This window comes from Mustela nigripes, unplaced genomic scaffold (assembly GCF_022355385.1).
Source record: "Mustela nigripes isolate SB6536 unplaced genomic scaffold, MUSNIG.SB6536 HiC_scaffold_75, whole genome shotgun sequence".
NCBI classification, from domain to species: Eukaryota; Metazoa; Chordata; class Mammalia; order Carnivora; family Mustelidae; genus Mustela; species Mustela nigripes.
This window is the reverse complement of record NW_026739490.1, coordinates 715082-737099: the sequence shown is the minus strand read 5'-3', so window position 1 is coordinate 737099 and position 22018 is coordinate 715082. Positions and strand designations below refer to the sequence as shown.

At 39.0% G+C, this 22018-nt stretch overlaps 1 protein-coding gene across 1 annotated transcript in view; it reads right to left on the bottom strand.

Moving 5' to 3' along the window:
* Positions 1 to 1567: 1567 nt before the first annotated feature.
* The window catches only part of LOC132008102 (2-Hydroxyacid oxidase 1), a 49468-nt gene continuing 29017 nt past the window's right edge, over positions 1568 to 22018 (bottom strand). The window contains exons 4-8 of the mRNA XM_059386488.1: positions 19511 to 19686; positions 10606 to 10697; positions 4630 to 4788; positions 4450 to 4519; positions 1568 to 2328 (exon numbers count right to left, since the gene is read on the bottom strand). Of these exons, the coding sequence (XP_059242471.1) occupies positions 2258 to 2328; positions 4450 to 4519; positions 4630 to 4788; positions 10606 to 10697; positions 19511 to 19686 (568 nt within the window). The 3' untranslated portion in view covers positions 1568 to 2257. The remainder of the gene's footprint in view (positions 2329 to 4449; positions 4520 to 4629; positions 4789 to 10605; positions 10698 to 19510; positions 19687 to 22018) is intronic.

Here is a 22018-nt window from a genome sequence, read left to right as displayed (position 1 = left end):
CTGACATGCCCCATTCCTATCTCAGCCATCAGACTGCTTTAGTTTTAGGACCGTTACAACTGAACTAGAGCCATTCTCAAAGAAAAATGAAAACAGCTTCTTATCTTTCTGATGATGAAAATAATATACATCACAGAGGTTTTCAGTGACATTACAATTCTGAAGAAAAAATGAGAATCTACATTCAAGTAGGTGGCATGGCTCTTGTGGGGGGGGTCATAAAATTGTTCAGTTCACAAATTAAGAGCACTAATCCCCATCTCACATAACTTGCCTAAATGTTAACTTAAAACACCATATGTGGATGTCCACTTGCTGGGAAAGTTATCAACTTTTTGTTTTTTGTTTTCACCACCCAGCCACATACTATGATGTAGTCAAAGTACACATTCTTGGCCAACAGCAAAGGCATTTCTGAGTCAGTTGGGGGAATCAAAAAGGTAATTGTGATATACCTATTTATCAATTGATATTAACTACAAGTATATTAAACAGTTACAGTAATATTCCTTCTTTGCATTTGGAGAAAACTTTGAAGGGTAACTATTTCTTTTTATAGATTAAAAGATTCTTTTTTATCAGGTTAGATTAATAATTTTAGCACTGTATTTTTGTCCATCATAGCATTTAAAAAAGACCCAGCATTTAAGAGAATGTAAAGAGGGAAGGTGGGAGAGAGAGATCTGAGCAAAATAAAACAAGAAAACATAACCTAACAATTGTATTTTTAGGTAGTGATTCTCTCAATTGTGTCATTTAATATTTCACCGTGGTTGAACAACCGGAGAGATGGTAATAGATAAATTTCAAAATTACGTTGGCTACCATGTTCACGTCTAATCTGCCAAATGCCCCGTTTGGAGAATACATTTAAAAGTTACGTGACCAGGGCTTCCCGTGCACACCGCCAATATGTTTGCCCAGAATTCCACACTCGGAAGGGGGCCTCCCACTTGCGTTTCACACTCTGTGGTTGTTGGATTGAAATTCTTAGTAGTTTTATCTTTGAGTTTGCGTTTTATAAGTAAACACCAAGGGACGACAAAACATGTGCTAGGAGCTTGAAGCCCAGAACCACACAAAGTCCCATCTCCTGCCATCTGCCCACCTCCCCTAAATGAATCCTTGGCTTGGCTCACCCACCTGCCAGTGACCACGCCGAGATCCACGCTTGGCAGGGTCCTGCGCACAGGCACAGAAGAGTCAGGGAGTATCACCGGGCTGTGTCAAGCACCTGCTTGCTCTGTGAGCATCCTCATTCCCAAGGAAATGTGACAATACATAGCAAAGAAAAGATACCAAAGAAAAGCGACCATGGCAGGTTAAGAGAAAAACTGTGGATGGAAGGAAAGGCCTTTTTCCTGCTTTTTGAACAAGCGTCCCATGTTTTCATTTGGCACGATCCTCACAAATCGCAGTAGCTGGCCCTGTGTATGACTGTAAGTGGAAAAAAAGCGAAAGAATAAAGAAGAGCTGGAAGGTGTAAGAGAATTAATGAGCAATAGAGCAGGGACTGGAGTTCAGAGATTAAAATGGATGAATTTCGTATTGTTACAAATGGAATAGATACAGTCTTCTCAAAAATGCTTTATTTGTTTCTGATTAAGAAGTAATACATGTATCATAAAATATGGGGATAGATACAGACACAAAAGATGGGGACAGAAATCTACGTTTTTGTAGATTGGAAGTAGTGTAAGTCATGGTGTTAAAAAGTGCCTAGAAAATCAGCAATTTCCACCAGCTCATCCCAAGTCTATCCAGAGCTGGCTCCTCAGTGTTGGGAATCTGAATCGCCCGTTTCTCTAGGCAGGTCCAATCTTTTGAACCTGAACTTACCATTGAGTAAGTGCTTTAAGATATCCAAACACAATGCAGGTTAATAAACAAGTGAGATCATTATCTTTTTACCTCAGGGGTAGCCACCTCTCCTTTTACCAAAGGCTACCTTTTGTTTTTCAGCACTTTAGCCTGCCAGGGGATGACGTTGTCTAAACACATGTCCAATGTTTTCTTTTTTAACAGTTAATATATTTCCAGGATGCAAGTTCATTTCTTTCTAAAAGGTTCCTAGGACACCCATTGAAAAGTCAAAAGCAATGAGCTCAAAGGGATTGCTATTTTGTTGGAGAAGAACGACACCCTTTGTGTTGAAGTGGGGCATTGCAGACTGTGGTCACTCTCCGCACAGTGTCTCTTTGTCAAGTAATACATGCCGAAAAAAAAAATAATACAGATGGGAAAATATTGTGCACTGTCAGATCTTGGAAACAGCCGGAGGATTTTTCCTCACCAATGTCTTGTCGATGACTTTCACATTCTGGCACCCTGAAAAAATAATGCATACATTTAATATGAAATGAATGCAATAATAATCAGGCAGGTAATCGTTTTCCCAAGGAATGTAAAACTTGACAAATGTAAGGTTTATGATTTAAGGTAAGCTTGCCAAATCTTATGTGGCATGAGACCACTTTTATTACCTAAACAGTCCTTAACACAAAATGACTGGCACATATTTTTATTAACACAAAGAGTATATTCTTTCTGCCACATTTAATAGAGAGTCAGCGGCTGAAAGCTCTCTTTTAGGATATGTCTGTAGCAAATTAAAATGCATAGTGAGGATTCACAGAATGGCGTTCTTCTCTCCCTGTGCCTGTGTCCACACAGGCTCGGCACAGTAGCTGTAGACCATTGATCTCGGGAATTCTATCTACGAGGACCTTCTGGGTGAAATGGATCATAGAAAAGGAAACCCTCATTACCTTCAGAAGTGGGTAATTGGCTCAGAGGCATTCTCTGCATTGAGAGGTCCATTCGGAGTTAAATTCAAAGCAGTCACTAGTAATAATGATGCTTTTTTTCTTACTCATTTCTCCAGCAAATACTATTTGTGTGCAGGGCGCTGCTCTGAACACTGGGAATACTGCATTGAAGACAACAGATGAAGATCCCTGCCTCATGCTTCTTATATTCTCCAGAGGAAAAGAGGATATATAGTGCAAGTAATTTGAAAAGTAGATCATATGATAGTCAATGTATAGGCGATGGGTGCTATGGGAGAAGAATGAGTCACAGGGAGAGAAAACTAGAAGCTGAGGGAATGGGTGGGGCATGGACTTCCATTTTAAATAAGGTGGGCAGGATGGCACCCTTTGAGAAAATACGAGTTCAGTGAAGATGTGAAGGATGTCAGCCTTGTAGACATTTGGGGGAAGAGCATCCAGACAGATGGGATAGCCAGTGGGATAGCCAGAGCAAAAGACATCAGACTGAAACATGGCCGCCATAGTCAGGGAGGAGTGGGAGGAAAATGTGGCCTGGGCAGAATAAGCAGGGGTGACAGTAGTAGGAGTTGAAGTCAGAGAGGTGACAGAGGTCAAGCCGCATAAAGATCTTGTAGGCCATGGTGAGGACGTGGGCATTTACAGTGAGTAAACAAACCAAGAGCCATTGGAGGGTTCTTATCAGAATGGTGGCATGATCTGAATTCATGTTGGAAGAGTTTATTCTGACCTCTGTGATCAGAACAGGCTGGGAGGAAGAGGGAGGCAAGGTGGACACACAGACTGGCAATGCCCAATGGGAGAGAGGCTCTGATTGGGAAGAAACACAGAGAAACCATCGCAGCAATGAGTGAGGTCAGGTTCTGATCACATTTTGCAGACAGACCTCCTGTCAACGTGAGTAGAACTCCTGTCAATGTGGGGGTGTGAGGGAAATGAGAAGTCAAAAGTGACTCAAGATTTTTGAAACAAGGGTACTAACATGAAACGTCTCCACTGGGGGGTCTGCAGATGGAACAGGCTTTTTTTTTTTTTTAAGATTCTTAAAAATCTTTAAAAAATTTTAAGATTTTTTTTTAAGATTTTTTTTAAGATTTTTTTTTTTTTTTAAGATTTTATTCATTTATTTGACAGAGAGACAGCAAAACAGGGAACACAAGCAGGGGGAGTGGGAGAGGGAGAAGCACGCTTCCCACTGAGCAGGGAACCTGAAGTGGGGCTTGATCCCAGGACCATGGGATCATGATCGGAGCCAAAGGCAGTTGCCTAATGATTGAGCCACCCAGGAGCCCTGGAACTGGTTTAATAGGAAAAGGTAGCGGTATCATTTGGACTGCCTCGTGGAGGTGTTGACTAGCCAGTTAGATTTTTTGTTCAGGTGAGATGAGGAGGAATAATGGATAGCGTTTGCCCTTCACGTACTCACACTCACCCACACAGCCTTGATGAGACAGTAAAAAATAGAGGCAAAGCAACTGTTACTGGCTACGGACTCCTTTTGTCTAGAGAGTGCTCTGCCCTAGAGTTGTAAACACGGCGCCAACTTCCAACTTCATTACAGCCCAAATGACCCCATCTTCTTCCTCTTCATGTTTACTGCTCTCCACCAAGGAGCCCGTAAGAAGAAAAGAAAGTTGGGAAGAAGAATAACAAGTCTTACCACTCAGAGCCATGGCCAATCGGAATTCGCCCTTAAGTATCTCAAGGACATCTTGAACACCTTTCTCTCCCTAAGCAAATAAAAGATACAGATATTTGGGGTAAGTCGGTTTGACTTGATTCATGTATTTATCTCACTGTTGTTCCATTTTATATGTTTATTTCATTGTCCTCTAATTACCTGGGAAGCCAAGCCCCAGATGATTGGTCTCCCCACAAATACAGCCTTGGCTCCCAGGGCTAGAGCTTTCAGAACATCAGTGCCTTTCCGAACACCCCCATCCAGGAAGACTTCCACCTTCCCTTCCACAGCCTCCACGATTTCCGGCAAAACATCAATCTGCAGATAGGAGAGGTCAATCAAGTGAGGCTATGCTGGTTGAAGTGTTACCCAGCTCAACCCCCACGGCCATTGACCATCTGACGAGGGTTTAGCGTGAAAGAAGCGAAACAGGTTTGCAGTCAACAGTACAATTATTCCCTCCTGGAAGAAAAGGAGTGAAAATGTCAGTACCTAAAACACCAACTAAATTTATTATTTTTATTTTGAAGTTCAAGGCTTTTTTTTTCCCCTTTCCTGATGTTCAAATTCAAAAATCATGATTTTTAAAAATACAAACAAAATTTTAATGCATGTAATGACATTTTATAACTATGTTTTATAAAATGCATAGAGGTATCTTGCTCATATAAATTATTCTGGACATGATTTACCCTTGCAAATCAATTGTTAAAATTAATACTTAATTGCGAGTGGAAGCAATGGTGTGAAAATGCGAGCAGGGCTAACAATGAAAAACTCTCTGATTTCCCTGACCAACATCTTTTGCATCCAGCCCTACATTAGAGAACTCTCTATGAAAATATTTTTCTTGCTTTAAAAGGACATGACCACAGGCACCTTCAAGGTTCTCGTCTTGACTGACAATTGATGATGGGCTTGTATCAGCACCAGAGAGTACAAGAGACTCATGGGGGTGGATTTGGTGGATGGCAAATATGGTTCCTGATCCTTCACACCACTCGGAAACCACCCCTTTTTCCAAGGTAACTTTGCAGTGTTTCCTGCTAAAGGAAACAGAGTGCACTCGCCTGCTCCTTGACATTGGCCTTGGCCTTGCAACTTAGTTTGGCCAGTAACATGTGAGCAGAGGTGGCAGAGTGCCATTTCTGGGCATAGACCTTAAATGACCTCACACACATAAAATTTCTCTGGCACCTGTGCCACTTGCCATGAGAGGAGCACCCCCTGGGCACTGCTTCCCCTTTAGCTTGGGCCCCAGAATAAATACTCTGGAATTCAGGCAGCAGAGCTATCCCAGCTAAGCCCAGCTGGACACGAAACTTGGAGCACAGCCACCTAACCAGTACCAAGACCAGATCAGCAGACTGCGCCCCCCACACTCCCTGTCCCGGCCAGCTGACACAAAGTTTCACGGGACTAAATGACTGTTGATTTAAATCACTGAGTTTGGAGTCTGTCCTTTCATGGCACCACATGGCAATAACTAATAGAGTTGGCTAATAGCTAATACAGTTAATAGCTAATAGCTGATACAGTTGTCTCTTTTGTGTGAATCTTTGCCCTTGAGAATGGAAACGATTGACAAGGTGAACTGTAGGTCAAAATCTGTAGAAATTACCTACATTCATTCCCAAATATTTGAGTATAAAATTAAGTCCAATCTCCATTTAAAATACACGCTGAAGAAGCGACCATGCATTCAAGTGAGATTTTTTTCTAGACATAATTGTGCCGAAACCACTCAAAGGCTTTCTCGCTTCTCCCCCAAAATTGTAGAGGCTCAACTTAAAGAGAGTTTTATGTAAAAGGCTGAAGACCAAACCTGGCCACAGATTTGGAGGAAGTGAAGGCAACTTTTGGCACGCAGCCCCTAAGTGTTTGGCAGGTAATGTGATTTTCCCCTTTTCCTTTTGGCTTTTCTGCCTTGCCAAACATGCTCTGGATCCATTTACATATGTCCCTTTACCTATACATAGTCCTCCTTTTACAGTCAGGCAAGTTACATCAACATATAAATGCTACAATTTCCAAGAGATGATGCAAGCTATCATTAAGCATATTTCCCCATTTGAAACCAAAACCAAAGAAAAATATTAGCTAGCTCGGGTTCAATACACATTTTCAAAGTCACGCAAATCAAGTCTGTTTACGTTATTTCTAACGCCCAACCTGGCCTAAAAGGAAACTAATAAGGACACTTAAAATGTGAATTCCGGGCTATAAAATGGAACCTAGAGAAGTGTTTTGTGTGTCATGGACCAGGCTGTTCTAACCATTGCTGAGCACTTCTATTCTCCTCCTTTTTCTTTCTGTAGCTGCAGTTTCACCGGGTGCGTATTTCAGAGAATAATTCTGACCAGAGGAGATTAAATAAATAAATACAGCAGATGAATCCACTATTTTACAACTATTACATTTCTTTTTTCCAGCTTGCTAGACATTTGAGAGACCATTCATTTTGACTTTTCTTCGCTTCATGATTCTTGATACAACTAATTGTGAGCTCACCTCCCATGGGGTTAATCTACAGGAAAATACATTAAGATCCTGATATACTGACTAACGCATCCATCCATCCATTCATTGACTTTTGAAGACCCTGTATATTCAAGCCACGATGCCAAATGGTCTAAGGGAGCCAACAAGAATCCCATGGGGTTGTGACTCACAAGGAGACTTTTCTCCATTGCTGCTCAAGTCACATTCTTCCAGGATGTTCCCTGTCCCAAAAAAATACTCACAGGGAGTACCCACCTTTCTATCTTCCCAAAACATCCATCCTATACTCCCAATTTCTCATGTTTTGGGCAAGGAACACTTTAAGGGTCTCAAACCAAAGTGGGGTGCTTGGGTAGCTCAATCAGTTAAGTGTCTGACTTTTGATTTTGACTCAGGCCCTGATCTCAGGGTGGTGAGATTATACCCTGTGTCTGCTTAAGATTCTCTCTCCCTCTTCCTCTGCCCCCTCCTGACCAGCTCTCTGTTCTATTTCTAAAAAGGAAAAAAAAAAAAAAAAGGTTTCAAACCAAACTAATTGAACATAGACAAAAGCAGATAAAGCCAGAGCTGTTTTAGTTAAAAGCAAAAAGAGCCAGAGTTCAGGATGCTGTCCAGAAATCCTCCCCTGACTCTCTACCCATCATCCTTTGCCAGGCACCCTTGGATGGGGTTTCTACTAAGCACACTTAGAAAATTACTGGTTCCTATAGGCTTGCCTGATTGTTCACAATTGCAAGAATGGCTGCAATTATTTCCCTCCCTATCTTCATTTCTTTGTAACAGGATATTTCTGCTCTTCCAGAGAGAAGAGAAATGAGGCTAGAGAAATGAGTCTATTTCCCCATCCTTCGCAACTAAACTACACTTGGGACCTGCCGTCACCAAGAGAACATAGAGAGAACAGAACAGAAAGAAGCTACAGTGTGCATTTTCTAAGCCTCAATCTCAAGAGGCCTTGCAATTTTACACTTTCCTTCTAGGAAACCTGCCATCTTGTGAGAACCAGCCTACCTAATGTTCCAGATGTGAGACAATGCAGAACTGTCCCTGCTGAAGTCACCCCACACCAGTCTGTCCTAGTCATCCCAACAACTGACCACATGCATTTGAGTGAGCCCAGCCAAGACCAGAAAAACTTTCTAGCAAGTTTCAGCCCAAATTGCAACTCACAAAATTGTGACATGAATAAAGAACTATTGAGTTTAGGCCAGCAAATTTCAGAGTGGTTTGTTACCTGGCAAAAGCTAACGGATACATCAAGTGCTTTTCAAAGGTAGAATTGCATGAACCCCTTTTAAAAGGAAAAATAAGGTCACCTGGGAGGCTCAATGGGTTGGGTGTCTGACTCTTGATTTTGGCTCAGGTCATGATCTCCCATCATGAGATTGAGCCCCACATTGGGCTCCAGACTGGGCATGAGCCTGCTTAAGTTTCATTCCCTTGCCCTTTGCCTCCTGCCCACTCCCAGTTACTCTCACTCTCTCTGTCTCTTAAAAAAATAATAATAGGGGCACCTGGGTGGCTCAGTAGGTTAAGCCTCTGCCTTCAGCTCAGGTCATGATACCAGGGCCCTGGGATCAAGCCCCTCATTGGGCTGCAGGAAGTCTGCTTCGCCCTCTCTCTGCCTACTTGTGATCTTTGTCTGTCAAATAAATAAGTAAATAAAATCTTTAAATAACAATAATAATAATAAAATCTCTTAAGATCTCATAGAATGTGTCCAAGGACTCAATTTTGGAAACCATTGCCTGAGCAACCCAAATATTAATCTACGAAAATGTTTATAGTTGAACATTTTCACTAGAAAAGAATGTCATATTTTTAAATTTAACAAAGTTTAGTCCCAGTTAGAATCAAAACAAAAATGAAAACATTAAAAAAACAAAACAAACAAAAAACAACCTTCCAGGGCACCTGGTTGGCTCAGTCATCTGCGTTTTGGTCAAGTCATGGTCCTGAGACCAGGACCATGGAGTCCAGCCCCACATGGGGCTCTCCACTCGGTGGGAAGCCTGCTTCTCCCTCTTCCACTGTCCCTGTTTGTGTTCCCTCTCTTGCTGTCCTTCTCTCTGTCAAATAAATAAATAAAATCTTTAAAAAAAAAATACTTCTAGGGTTCAAAGACTCCAGAGACTCTGTCTTTAGATTCCAGTTTGAGACGTTCCAGAACTATGGATTTTGAAAATCAATTTGAAAATACTGTCATTTTGTTCTCAAGTTACTTCAAAAGCAAACTTTTTTTTTTCCCCCATGTAAGCTCTACACCCAGCACAGGGCTTGAATGCATGACCCCAACTCAAGAATCACACACCTTGCCCACTGAGCCAGCCAGACGACCCTCTTTAAGAGCAATTTTGGCCACATTATGACCTTGAATGTAAGAACATTGACATGAGCTTAATTTGTAACTGTTTGTTCCTCATCTCAAAACCTACACACTGGGAGAAAGGCATCTTCACTGTGAGCCAAATCTAATCACACATTTCTCTCGCCATCGTGGGCCTCAAATGTCTTCTAAGTATGAGACGAACCCCAAGCAAACATCTCCTCTCTTCGCACAGCATGCAAACGGGAGTGTCATTGTTTTTTTTAAAACAGTCTCCGGGACCACAGCTCAAAAAAGTCCTTTTAGAGAAGTTTCCATAACCCCTCAGCCAGAGGGAAATAAACCACACCATTTAGATATTTTCCCCTTAAAATCTTGTTAGATTTGATTTCAGTAGATTTAGATTCTATTTTTAAGAAAATACACTTAATTTGGCCGGCACACTAAGTCTATGTCTTCATATACAGGAAAGGCACAAGTCTGCCAATGACCCTTGAGCTGTGACCAACTTCTCCTCCCTGACCAGAGGAGGTCTTCATTCTCCTTTACCTGCAGGCAACATTCCATATCACTGAAGACGACGGGTCTCTACAAGGAGAGCTGAATTGGAAAGGACTGGAAACGCTCAGTTTTGTGATTTGATTCTTGACTCTGTGATCCTACAGCATGCAAAGGTGAGGTTCATTCCTGCCATTAGTGTTTTAGGAAGAACCGTGAGTACAAATACGGACAACATCCAATATTTCCCTATAGTCGGTTAGTTTGTCCTAAGGCCCACACACCTGGTCTACGGATTTTTCTAAATCAACCTGCTGGTTCAGTGAAGGAGGAATCCACTACTACTTGACAAAATTATTTGTCCTCCTATACTTCCAGTTGTTTGAATAAATTCGTTGGTCATCACAATTAAAGCCACCCATATAATATAATAGCCACCCATATAATAACTACGACTGAATGACTCTGCTAACATCGGATAACCCTCGTGGAGCTAATTGCTCCTTCACAGTTTTAACTCAGTCCCACAGCTCTTCAAGACAGTTCGGTTTACTTTTATATCTGTCCACAAAGGATTTCTTTTTTAACAGTGACTTTTATAAAGTTTACAAATAAATGTATTGCATGATTTAATGATCTACTTCAGGTAGATATATGTCACTAAATTTAAAATACAAGATCTCATCTATTTGCACACATTTTACCTTGAGTGTTCCATACCCAAAATACTCAGAAAAGAGTCAGACATGGAGAAACTGCGATGGAAACGAGAATTCCAAAGGGAAATCTCAGCATTTGCTGAAACTCACAGTGGCCGGCACCCCATCAAGTTGTCGAGCCCCATGATTCGACACCAAGATCCCATTCAAGCCATGTTTAACTGCCTCCCGGGCATCATCACCTGGAAAGAGCAAGACAGCCATTGTATGAAAAAGGCAACTTAACAGAAGGCTTGGGTTTAGAAGGTGAAAGGTCCCAGTCAAAGAGAGCCTGAGTTCACACATCTACACCTTGCTCAGAACCTTTAGCATAGAAATACATGAGTGCTCAGGTCAAGAAGAGTAGTGACAGTTTCCTTGGCCAAAATGTTAGCACATATAATGATCATGAGATAAAATTAATGAGATAAAATCATGAGATAAAATCTCATGAGAATCATGAGATAAAATTTTCAATAGACAGCCAATTGACATGCAGTTAAAATTAATTTATTCTCACAAGAAAGTACTCCTGCTAAGTAATTTTATTATTTTTTAATAAGATCATACCATTTAGCATTTAGCAAAATTATTCCTCTGTAATTTGGATAGCATTAAAGAATACATAAGTGGCAAGCACCTGAAATATAACATGGAGGGAACAAGTCTTTTCCAAAAACATTCTTTAACACAAAGTAGTATTTTCATTAATTATCTTATCTTGTCTTATCTTATTCTATAATTAAGTGTATTTTGCCCAATGAAGTATATAAAAATGTACAAAAGTATACAAAAATAAAATTATATGCTATGTCTCTAATCATGCTTCAAAATATAACAACTTCTGAAAATACAGTTTTTAAATAGATTAGGGGCTCCTGGGTGGCTAAGGCAGTTAAGTGTCTGCCTTCAACTCAGGTCAGGATTTTAGGGTCTTGAAATCAAGTCCTACATCGGGCTTCCTGCTCATCAGTGTCTGCTTTTCCCTCTTCCTCTGTCTCTCTCCCTCCCATTATTTCAAATAAATAATATCTTTTAAAAAGTAAATTAAAAAAATAAAACAGATTAACATTCTCTCAAATCAATTTCCAACTCATTTATTATATTGTATATTTTAAACTCTTATATGTTCAGCATGCTCCCAACAGCAAACTGTTTAGTCGCTAACCAAATCAGAAAAGTAACAATGGTTCTCAAATTTAACACTCAAAAATACTTGGTCTAAGGTTGAGGTGAAAATCAGATTTGGGAGATGTAACTGGATGGATATACAATATTGTATACATTCATAAATTAAGCAGTGGAAATCAAGGGCAGATCTAAGAATAATAAAAAAGAAAAGACTCATAAAAGGATCTGTAATTCTGAGTATTTTAAAATTTTATGTTAAAACACCATTTTTTCTAAGTGGTGTTTTATGGAATGTTAGTTTTTGAATATTCCCATTTAAAATATGATGGTATTGGGGTTCCTGGGGGGCTCAGTGGGTTGGCCCTCTGCCCTCAGCTCAGATCATAATCTTGGGGTCCTGGGATCGAGCCCGGCATCGGGCTTTCTGCTCAACAGGGAGCCTGCTTCCCCCGACCTCTGCCTGTCTCTGCCTGTGATCTCTGTCAAATAAACAAATTAATTCTTTAAAAAAAAAAAACTAAAATAAAATAAAATATGATGTTATTGTTATTTTTCTTCTAAAATTACAGTAGATGAAAATGTAAAAAAAACCTCATGTTTTAGGGACTGAATGTCTGTGACTCCCAAAGTTCATATGTTAGAACCCTAACCTTCAATGTGATAGTATCTGGAGATGATGCCTTTGAAAATTCATTAGGATTTGATGATGTCATTAGAGTTGGGCTTTCATGAGGGCACGGGGGTCCTTATCAGAGAACATTGGGGAGCTTGCTGACCACCTCCCTCCAGTCCTGTTCACACGAAGAACGGGTCATGTAAGCACACAGGGAAAAGGAGGCCTCCACAACCTAAGGGAAGAGCTTACATCAGAAACTGACCAGGCTGGAATCCTTATCTCAGACTTCCAGCCTCCACAACTATGAGAAAATAAATGTCTGCTCTGTGAGCCACACAGTCTAAGGCATTTTGTTATGGCAGCTAGGGCTGATCTAGACATCACATGATTGTCTTGTTGTTCTTGTTAGGGTTCACCTTTAAGGAATGTTCTGATGAGCCATAAGATACAATGAAATAATATGAAAGGTGCTCTGCTTCATGACTTGCCAGTGTTTCCCAACGAATTACTTTGTTATCTGCTCACCTCTAAGCTTGTGTTGTGTTATGCATTTTGTTATATTCTCAATATATGATTGATATTCTATATTTAATTCATATTGAATATAAAATCTAATGTTTACATGACGCTGTTTTGGAAAGCATGTTTTAATCCAAGCATGCGGTGCAGATTGTGAGATGTCTCAAGAAACTTCTGAGTCACCCAGAAGGAAAAGGCCCTCACACCGAGGTTGAGAGATGATATTTTTTTCCCAACCCCATTGATTGATTCATACTTTTAATTTTAATGTTGTTTCATATTTGGACCATACATGTTTTATTTCACAGCTTTATTTTCCTGAATTTCTAATTGCATTTTTCTCCTTTTGCTCCAGTTACCATGAGCCTTAAGACTATCCTCAAAATTCTAGGGGGCCCGGGTGGTACAGTCTTTTGAGCAACTAACTCTTGGTTTCAGCCTGGGTTATGATCCCGATGTTTGAGATCTGTGTGAGGCTTCACACTCAGCAGAAGAGTCTATTTGAAACTCTTTCTCCCTCATTCTACCCCTCCCCCTACACTTGCATATGCGTGCGCTCTCTCTCTCTCTCTCTCTCTCTATATATATAAATATATTTATATATATAAATATATTTATTATAAATAAATAAATAAATTTTTTTAAAAAAGAGTATCCTCTAATGCTTCAAACTTTCCATTTATTCTATCTAACCTGTTTAAATCATCTTCTTTTCCCTCTGGAGACTTCCCTCCTGAACCCTTTACCTACTTACTCTATCCTGCTCTGATTACTCTCAAGGTTGACTGCTGACCTTCGTCCTAAGGATTGCTCCTATTCTCTGTGACTTGAATCTCTTGATGTCTAATTTATGACTACATTTGGTTTAAGTTCTCATTTGTGTATAGTACATTAATTCCTTTGTAAACTCCTAAAAAGGGATCCATGCATGGTAAACCTATGAGCACCCAAATAACTTCCTTTGTCTTTGGTGATTGGATTACGTATAATATTCTAGGTTGAAAATCCTTTTCCTTAGAGACATTGCTCCATCATCTTCTAGTTCCCATTGTTGCTACAAGAAGACTGATGCCAGTTTTACTCCATTCTTTGTAAGTAACCTGCTTTGTTTTCCCTCTTGATACCCATTTTCCCCCCTGAAATTTCACAAGGGATATAATAAATTATGATTTGTTTTCTGAGTCTAATGGCTTAAGTTTCCAGCATTCAGACACTGTCTAACAATTTATTCCTTGCCTCTTTCCTTTATTTTTTCTATGAATCCCTATCTTCAATATTTAAAATATTGGACATTTTCAAGGGTCTTCAAGACTCTGTTTCATTTAATCATGTTTTCCATTTGTCTTGTTGTTCTTATATATTGTGAGAAATGTCATTGGCTCTCTTATTAAATCAGTAACTTCATGTTTAACTCCAGAAATCATGTTTTTAGTCTTTGAGAACTGGTTTTTTCGTACTCTGATTTTCTTTTCATGGAAGACTCTTCTTACTTAGGTATACTTTCAGCTTCTCTGAGTCTATCATTTGGAATTTTTTAAAAAGTTATTTCTTCTTGTTTTATTTTATCTCTTTCCTCTGGGATCAGCTTCTCTGTAGATTAATCTTGGTCTTTTATGTTTTAGTGTTTCAGATATGCCTTATGATGCTACATTTTCCACTTATGTTTGAGGAAGAAAGATTTGGGTCACTGCTTTGGCACTCTGGACTGTTTTGTAAATCACTTTCATTCTTTCCAAGTCTTTGCCTGGAGTAGAAACTCTTGGAGCTCCATGTGAGACAACACAAGGAATGTTAACTAAGGGGCTACTGGACTATGAGCTCCTCATGTGTCAGAATTGAGAACAGCATCATTACATATTTTAAATGTTATCCATCCCTAGGTTGTCCCAGCTAACCATTCATTTCTTTAGAAAGATGGAGCTACTATGCCACATTGCCCATTGGTGCACAGGGGATGAGGAAAGACAGGATAGTTGGCTATTGTAAGAGTTTACAAACAGAGCTCCCATGAATCCCATGACTTTCTTTCCACTTCTCATCCACTGTCTCTGTCACACCTGCAGACTAGATGCCCAGCGCCTCCCCACCATTCATTACAGAATCTCCCCCAGCTCCTCCAGGGCACTCTCTGAGTGTATCTGGAGGGACAGTTTTCTTTGCACTTTCTTCCTATCAGCACATTCCCTTACGTTTTGTTCCTCTCATAAATTTCGTGAAGTTTCTCTGCTGTGTGTGCCCATTTTCCATTGCTTTGCTGTCATAAGACTTATGTATTTTTGTATTTCCATACTTTAATTTCAGGGGCATCGTGGCTTTGATGAGAGGGTATGTGTATATATATATATATACTCAGTCCATCAACTGGATCAAGAAGCCCAATACATTATCATTTAAAACATGTTTGGGGAAATGGTCCTCTAAAAACATTTGCCTTAATACAATGCAAAATGTTTTTGGAATTGGGGAGGTTTGCTTTGGTTGTCTAATTGTGTGCATGATACCAAACATCAAGTCAAAAGTAAAAAAAAAAAAAAAATCAAAATATATGTAGTTACAACCAATGTTTTCAGAAATTGAAAATTATCAATAAACTAATCCTATATAGTATGAAAAAGTTATTAGCTGCTTAAGCTTAGTAAATCAGGCCACCTGGATCTTGTATCTGAGACTTGCTTACTATGTAGGTGGCAAGTTTCTTAATTTCTTTGTGCATTGGTGTCCTAAACCATAAAAAGGGATAATAATTCACAGAAGATTGGCTTGTGGATTAAATTAGTTGACTGAGTGTTTAGAAAGAGCCTGACACATGTTGAACACTCAGATCAATATTAACTGTTACTATTAATTTCATCTGATGGTGCAGGAAGTATGAACTCAGAAGATGAGTACGTGAAGGAAATTCATTTGCTGGATGCTTTTGGCAAGTTTGTTGGAGTTTTGTCTATAACAATAAATTGTCATCTTCGTCAGGATTATGATTATAAGAAGCCTTTCATTTGAAGTAAGCACTACTTAAGCAACAGTTTGTTATCTCCTATCATTTTGAGTGGTTTTCCAGGTTCTTTTAGGCAGTGCTGGAAATGTAGGGGGAAATGACAGAATGGTTTGCTCAGACGATAAGATCATGAGCATCCAGAGAAGCAAAATAAGAATAATTTATGACCAGATATGAACCCCTTTCATTAGCTGCCTACGAAACCTTGTCCAAAGTTTTACGTTTTATTTTAACCCAGAGAGAAAAACAACCTAGCCTTAACAAGAGGCTGCAAATATTTGGACTTAGCAAAAAGTTCATGAATCTTTGATATTTTTCATTAATCCTTAAAGTTAACTCCTACGACATTCCACATAAGTTAATTTGCCAGTTAATACATTAGTTGACTGACAATTACAATAGTCAGTAGGGGATAGCACTGTTTGCTATCTTATTGATATATTATTTCTATTTTTAATTGAAAATACCAAAGTGAAATATAAGTACTCAAGATTTACCCTCAAGCCCTTGGAGCTTTTGACTCAGGACTCTGCTATCTCACAGGAATTTAGTAACTAAATCCTAGCTGCATGGCAGTTTTGAGCATAATCTGGAAACACTGAGTGAATATCTTTGAGAGTGTCGTGAAAAAAAAACACATACAGGAAAAGAATTAGTTATAGTTTTTGAGAAACAAAAAGCTACTATGGAAATACCACAGAATAGTTTTAAAAGTATTTTTTAAATTTTAAAACAACTCTGAAAAACATTATGCCTTTGTTCATAAAGCCATTTGTTTATTAGCATGAGTTTTAGCAAAAAACAAATCCTATCTCAAATATTCATTTGGAGTTTGTGTTGAAGTTTTCCAAGGGCAGGGTTTAACCACAGCAAGAGATGATTATACCTTGGACTTAATTTGCATTTGTTAAAATGCAATTATTAAAATGTTGGTAAGGGGAAGATGTTTCATTGAGCTCCTTCCAGCTACCTATGATTTCATGTTCCTGCAAACATAATCTCTACCTTTCTGATCAGGAAAATGGAAGAGGATGGCTGACTCTCCATCTACCCATGACTTCTGGATGAAGATCTGTGAAAGAGGGAGAACCAGATTTCCCAGAACTGGCCTTGCCTCCACCCACCCCCCTTTCAAGATTGAGTTTATGCGTTACTTGATGTAGTTGTTGTCATGGAGATAATTCTTGTTTATTAAGTAAATGAAATAAATAGTTACAGAAACACTAGACAATATAAACTGTACGTGTATAAATAAGTTATTTCCTTTCAAATGCCCAGTGCCCTATCTCTCTTTCTCTTGCTTTTGAGCTCTTTCTAATTAAATAGACTCATAGCTTTCACTGAGGATTCTACTCGGTTAACATTTGGGCCACTCTATTCTGTGTAAAACATTATGAAACAGGTAGAAAGAAGTCATATGATCCATATGCGTGAGAACAAAAAGAGGTAACGGTGGAGGTGATGATCTTAGCTGAGATGACCCCAGAAGGAAGTTCTAGAACCCAGAGTATTTTACAACATAACACATGTTGGTGAAGTCTAATTGAATAGATTTTCATCATATCCTAGAGGACAGAGTTCTAGAAAATGGTATATACTGGGAATCCTAAATGGAGAAATTGGGTAAAAAAATTAAATTACCTCATTCTTTTATATGTTCCTTATTTAACTTAGGCAAATATGAACCAAGACCAAAACTTCATTCTTCTTTTGTGCTTTAAGCGACTTTCTCCAGGCCCCCACTATGATGAGAGTGAATTCAATACTTGAAATGGCATTAATTTTCTAATTCGAACATACTTTCTCATTTTCTTGATGTCAGCCACAGTCATCGCTTGCCTGGGCAGCAACCATTTCTTAAATGTCCCCCTGACCACAACGTTGCCAACTCTATCCATTAGGCTCATTATACAATGCTTGATTTTTCTAAAATGTTAATTTGATTAAGTTGATTCCACGATCAAGAGCCTCAGTGGTTCTCAAACCTCTTGTAGTCTACATGTTTCATAAATTTTCACTCAGAACTGCTTTATTTTGCCATTATTTCCCTCCGAGTCTTTCGACAACAAATCAAAACTCAAGCATTATCTTTCATTCTGAAATAAAACCTTCCCTAACCCACTAAGTGTCCATACCTTATTTTAAACCCCACCCTAAAGTTGCATATCTGTCTGTAGCATCTGTAACATCTTATTGCCCCCAAATTCTTGTTTATATGTCTGTCTCCTGCAAGAATGGGCTCTCCTTTTGGCCGAGGACCTCAAATTACTATCTTATTTTTAACTTTTGCACACCCTAAACATGATAAATATTTACAAAATGAATGCCTGAGCGAGTGAATAACTGAAGGGATGATTGAATGAATGAATGGGGAAGAAACTTCATGTTAGTTTTCTTTAGTATCTACAGTTGAAGGTAGACACAGGAAGTCACACTAACAATCACGGATGACAATATGGATACTAGTCAAGCAAGTGAAACTGTTTAAAGGTGGCTCTAACACCAAGATCCACTCTTTGAAGTATAATTCACAGAAATTTTGAACTAGAACAATGAACAACAGGGAAGAATGTAACAATATTTTTTAACGGCAAAGATTAAGACAGCTCTGGATTTAAACATATCTCCACTACTTAAAAGCTTTGCTGGTCCCATTCTTTTACTTCTATTACTTCATTTCTGCATACTTTAGGATTAAATAGATAAAACCTGTAGCATGCCTACCGCTTTATAAATAGGAGCCATGTGACTCACATATTCAAATAAAACTGATGAAATGTTTTGATTAAAAGTTGTTGACCCTGAGATAAGTTAACAGAATCTCTCATCTCAGAGCCACTTCCTTAAACAGTTACATTTAAAATAATAAATGAAGTTTTCTATATATCAACTAAAAAATGTTTTCAAAGGCAAGAAAACACTTTTTTTTTTAGGGTAAATACATTTATACTCCAAATTATTGAAGCCATTGGTACTTCCCCATGGGATTTGAATACATATGGATGCTGGGGAAGCAGTCAAGTTTCTTAATACCCATGACTTGATATTTGAGGATTTTAATGTCATAATCAACCATTCTTTATGGGGAGGTGATATGGGATTTCCCACCCTCAAAAATCAGTCCTAGGGGCACCTGGATGGCTCAGTGGGTTAAGCCTCTGCCTTCAGCTCAGGTCATGATCTCAGGGTCCTGGGATCCAACCCCGCAAAGGGCTCTCCCCATCTCTCTCCGTCTGCCTCTCTGCCTACTTGTGATCTCTCTCTCTCTCTCTCTCTTTGTGTGCCAAATAAATAAATAAAATCTTTAAAAAAAAAAAAAGCAGTCCTAGTCATTGGTACCTGCAGGGGACAGGAGAAAAATAGAAAAGGCTCTTAAAACAGGTCTGGTTGTCATAATATCATCCTTGGATTTCTTCTTGATCTGAGAGCAGCTTGTGGAAGCTTTCAGACAAAGCAAAGAACTCAAAATATTTTTTTCCATATCTTGCCAAGCTCTGTGATTTCGTGATGGCTCCAAGATAAGGCAGCTGCATCCCATGTTACCATGAAGGTAACTTCTTACTTCATGAAAGCCCAGCTCTTCGGTTTTACCTAAGAATGAAGAACTATTTACTCACTAAAATCAATAGCGAGAGTTGAGAGGTGGAATGTCTCCTTAGATTTCCATGTTAATTGTTCCTGATTATTTTCTCTTAAACATGTCACAATCATGTAGCTACAAAGAATCATAAGATCAGTATGAGAAATATACAAACCTCTCAAAATGCCTTTTGCAACAATTGGGAGAGATGTCAGCCCCCTCAGCCATTTAATATCCTCCCAGCTGATAGATGGGTCTATTGATTTAGTGACATATGTAGCAAGTCCACTGTTGTCTCCAAAATTTTCCTTAGGAGAAAATGCTAAATCATTGGTTTCAAAATTTTTCATTCTGAAATAAACAGATACATAAAATCAGAAAATTCTCAAAGTTAGAGATAATTTTACAATGACTCATTCAAAGAAAAATGAAACATCACCTTTTTCAAATCAATTAGATGTTCCTCAACCATCTGTAGATTGGTTGCGTTCTTATTTCCCATGTTCTCATGTAAGATTCCAGGCTAATTGTGACAATCAAGTAGACTTAGTTGGTCACTTAAAGTTTATTGTATGTCTTAAGCTATGTTTATATAGAATAAATCAGTTTCAGGGAGAAATATATGGGCAAATTCCAACATCTCTACCTTTTTAAGCCAATCTATGAATATAGACAATAGATTTGATGCTATTTCAAGCCAGGAATGCATATTCATTATAACAACAGATATTTGCATGTTACATTACAGTTTACAAAGGACTTTCATAAACCAATATTATCACAATTTTTAAGAAAACTTTCAGAAAATAAAATTGATACTTTATGATTCCCATTTTATATAGAAAATAAAAACAGAAGTGCAGAGCAAGGTGTCCCTACATAAGAAACCAGCGTTTAAGCTCCAACCTGGATCTCTGGACTTTTAATTCCATTCACTCTGCTCTGATCTCATCTGCACCTTGGTGATTGCTTTTGACTTCAGGAAACTTTTCAATGTCCTTACACAAAATTCTAGAGGAGATTGGACCTGCGGTAACATCAGTTAATACCTTCAGTCTGCTGTGACTATAGACTCTTTCTCCTGCCCTCCTGTTATGGTGGTGGTGGGCACAGGGAGAAGTGGGAAGTGTTTGTCAGGGATGAGTTGTTATCTGTTGCTTTTCCCTCCTCCATTTAGGTTGTTTTCTCTGAGGCTGTCTGCCTGCTGACTCAAACTTCCCGATCTTTCAGACAATCCTGATCAGGGCTTGAGCTATCCAATTACTAAGATCTTCATCTCTTTGCCTATGATATGACTGTTAATTTATGTACCAACTTGATTGGACTAAAGGATGCCTAGATAGCTAATAAAACATTATTTCTGGGTGTGTCTGTGAGGATATTTCTGGATGAGATTTAATTGGTAGACTGAGTAAAGATGATAGTCCTCATTTTTGTGGGTGGGCTTCATCCAATCTATTCAGATCCTGAATATAAGAAGAAAAAGTGGAGGAAGGACAAATTTGTTCCATGTGCTTAAGCTGGGGCATCCATCATCTCCTGACCTTGGACATTGAACCTACTGGTTGTTAAGCCTTCAGATTTAGACCTGAACTTACACTATCATCCTCTGGTTCTTGCCTTCAGACTCAGACTAGGACTTAAATCATTGGTTCCCATGGTTCTCAGACCTTAGGGTTTAGACTGGAACTACACCACTATTTTCCTGGGACTCTAGCTTATAGACAGAAGATTTGGGGACTTCTCAGACTCCATAATTGCATGAGCCAATCTCTCAAAATATGTGTGTGTTTGTGTGTACCCTACTGTTTCTGTTTCTCTGGAGAATCTATAATATGTGACTTTCTCCTGCTCCTGGAGCCTGAGTAATCCCCCGCACAACAGACTTGAAGTGTCAAAGATTTTGGCATATAAATACCCCAGCTCCCTCATCCCAAGAGGGCTAACTCTGAGACAGGCTGTACATCATCTCCAGGATTTCCCATCAGGATTAAGGTTCAGTTGCCTGCAACTGAAGCTGTCTTGGTAACATGCTTACTGTTTGCTGCCTTTCTTCTTTGCGCCATTTTCCCACTTCTCTGCCAGTATTCCCTTCATCTTCCAAAGGAACTACTTGCATTTAAATCACTGGTACATAATTTCCATCTAGGGGAACCCAAACTGAGACACAACCACACTGAGTTGCTGCTTTTCCCTCTAATTTTGTTGACCCAACTTAGACCACAATTTCTAAGACTCTACTACTGGCTCACTCTACATCTGAAATCTTTTCTCTTGGCTTAATATCCTGATATCCTGACTATATTTTGGCAGTTCCTTGAACTAGGGACAAAGTTTTTTTTCTGCTTGCACCTCAGATCTCTAACTGAATGGATGACCATCTAGATACACAATGGCATCACTCTTGTGACTTAGCTGCTTAGAAACCCAAATCCAATTGCAAACTTCATTTCTCTGAAAGGCTGTCTTTGAATGATGACAGTGACCTGGATTCACCTTTCTTCTCTGCACATTATAAATTACCCTGCTAGCCAATCCCCAATTTGGGTAAAAGTACAGCTGTATATTAATCTCTGGCTTAGTCATAGCTCTTTCTTTGCTTCTACTAGCTCTGCCTTTGAACATATAAAGGATTTTGGAGCAATGATTATAACAATTTTTACATAAACCTAGAAGTACATAA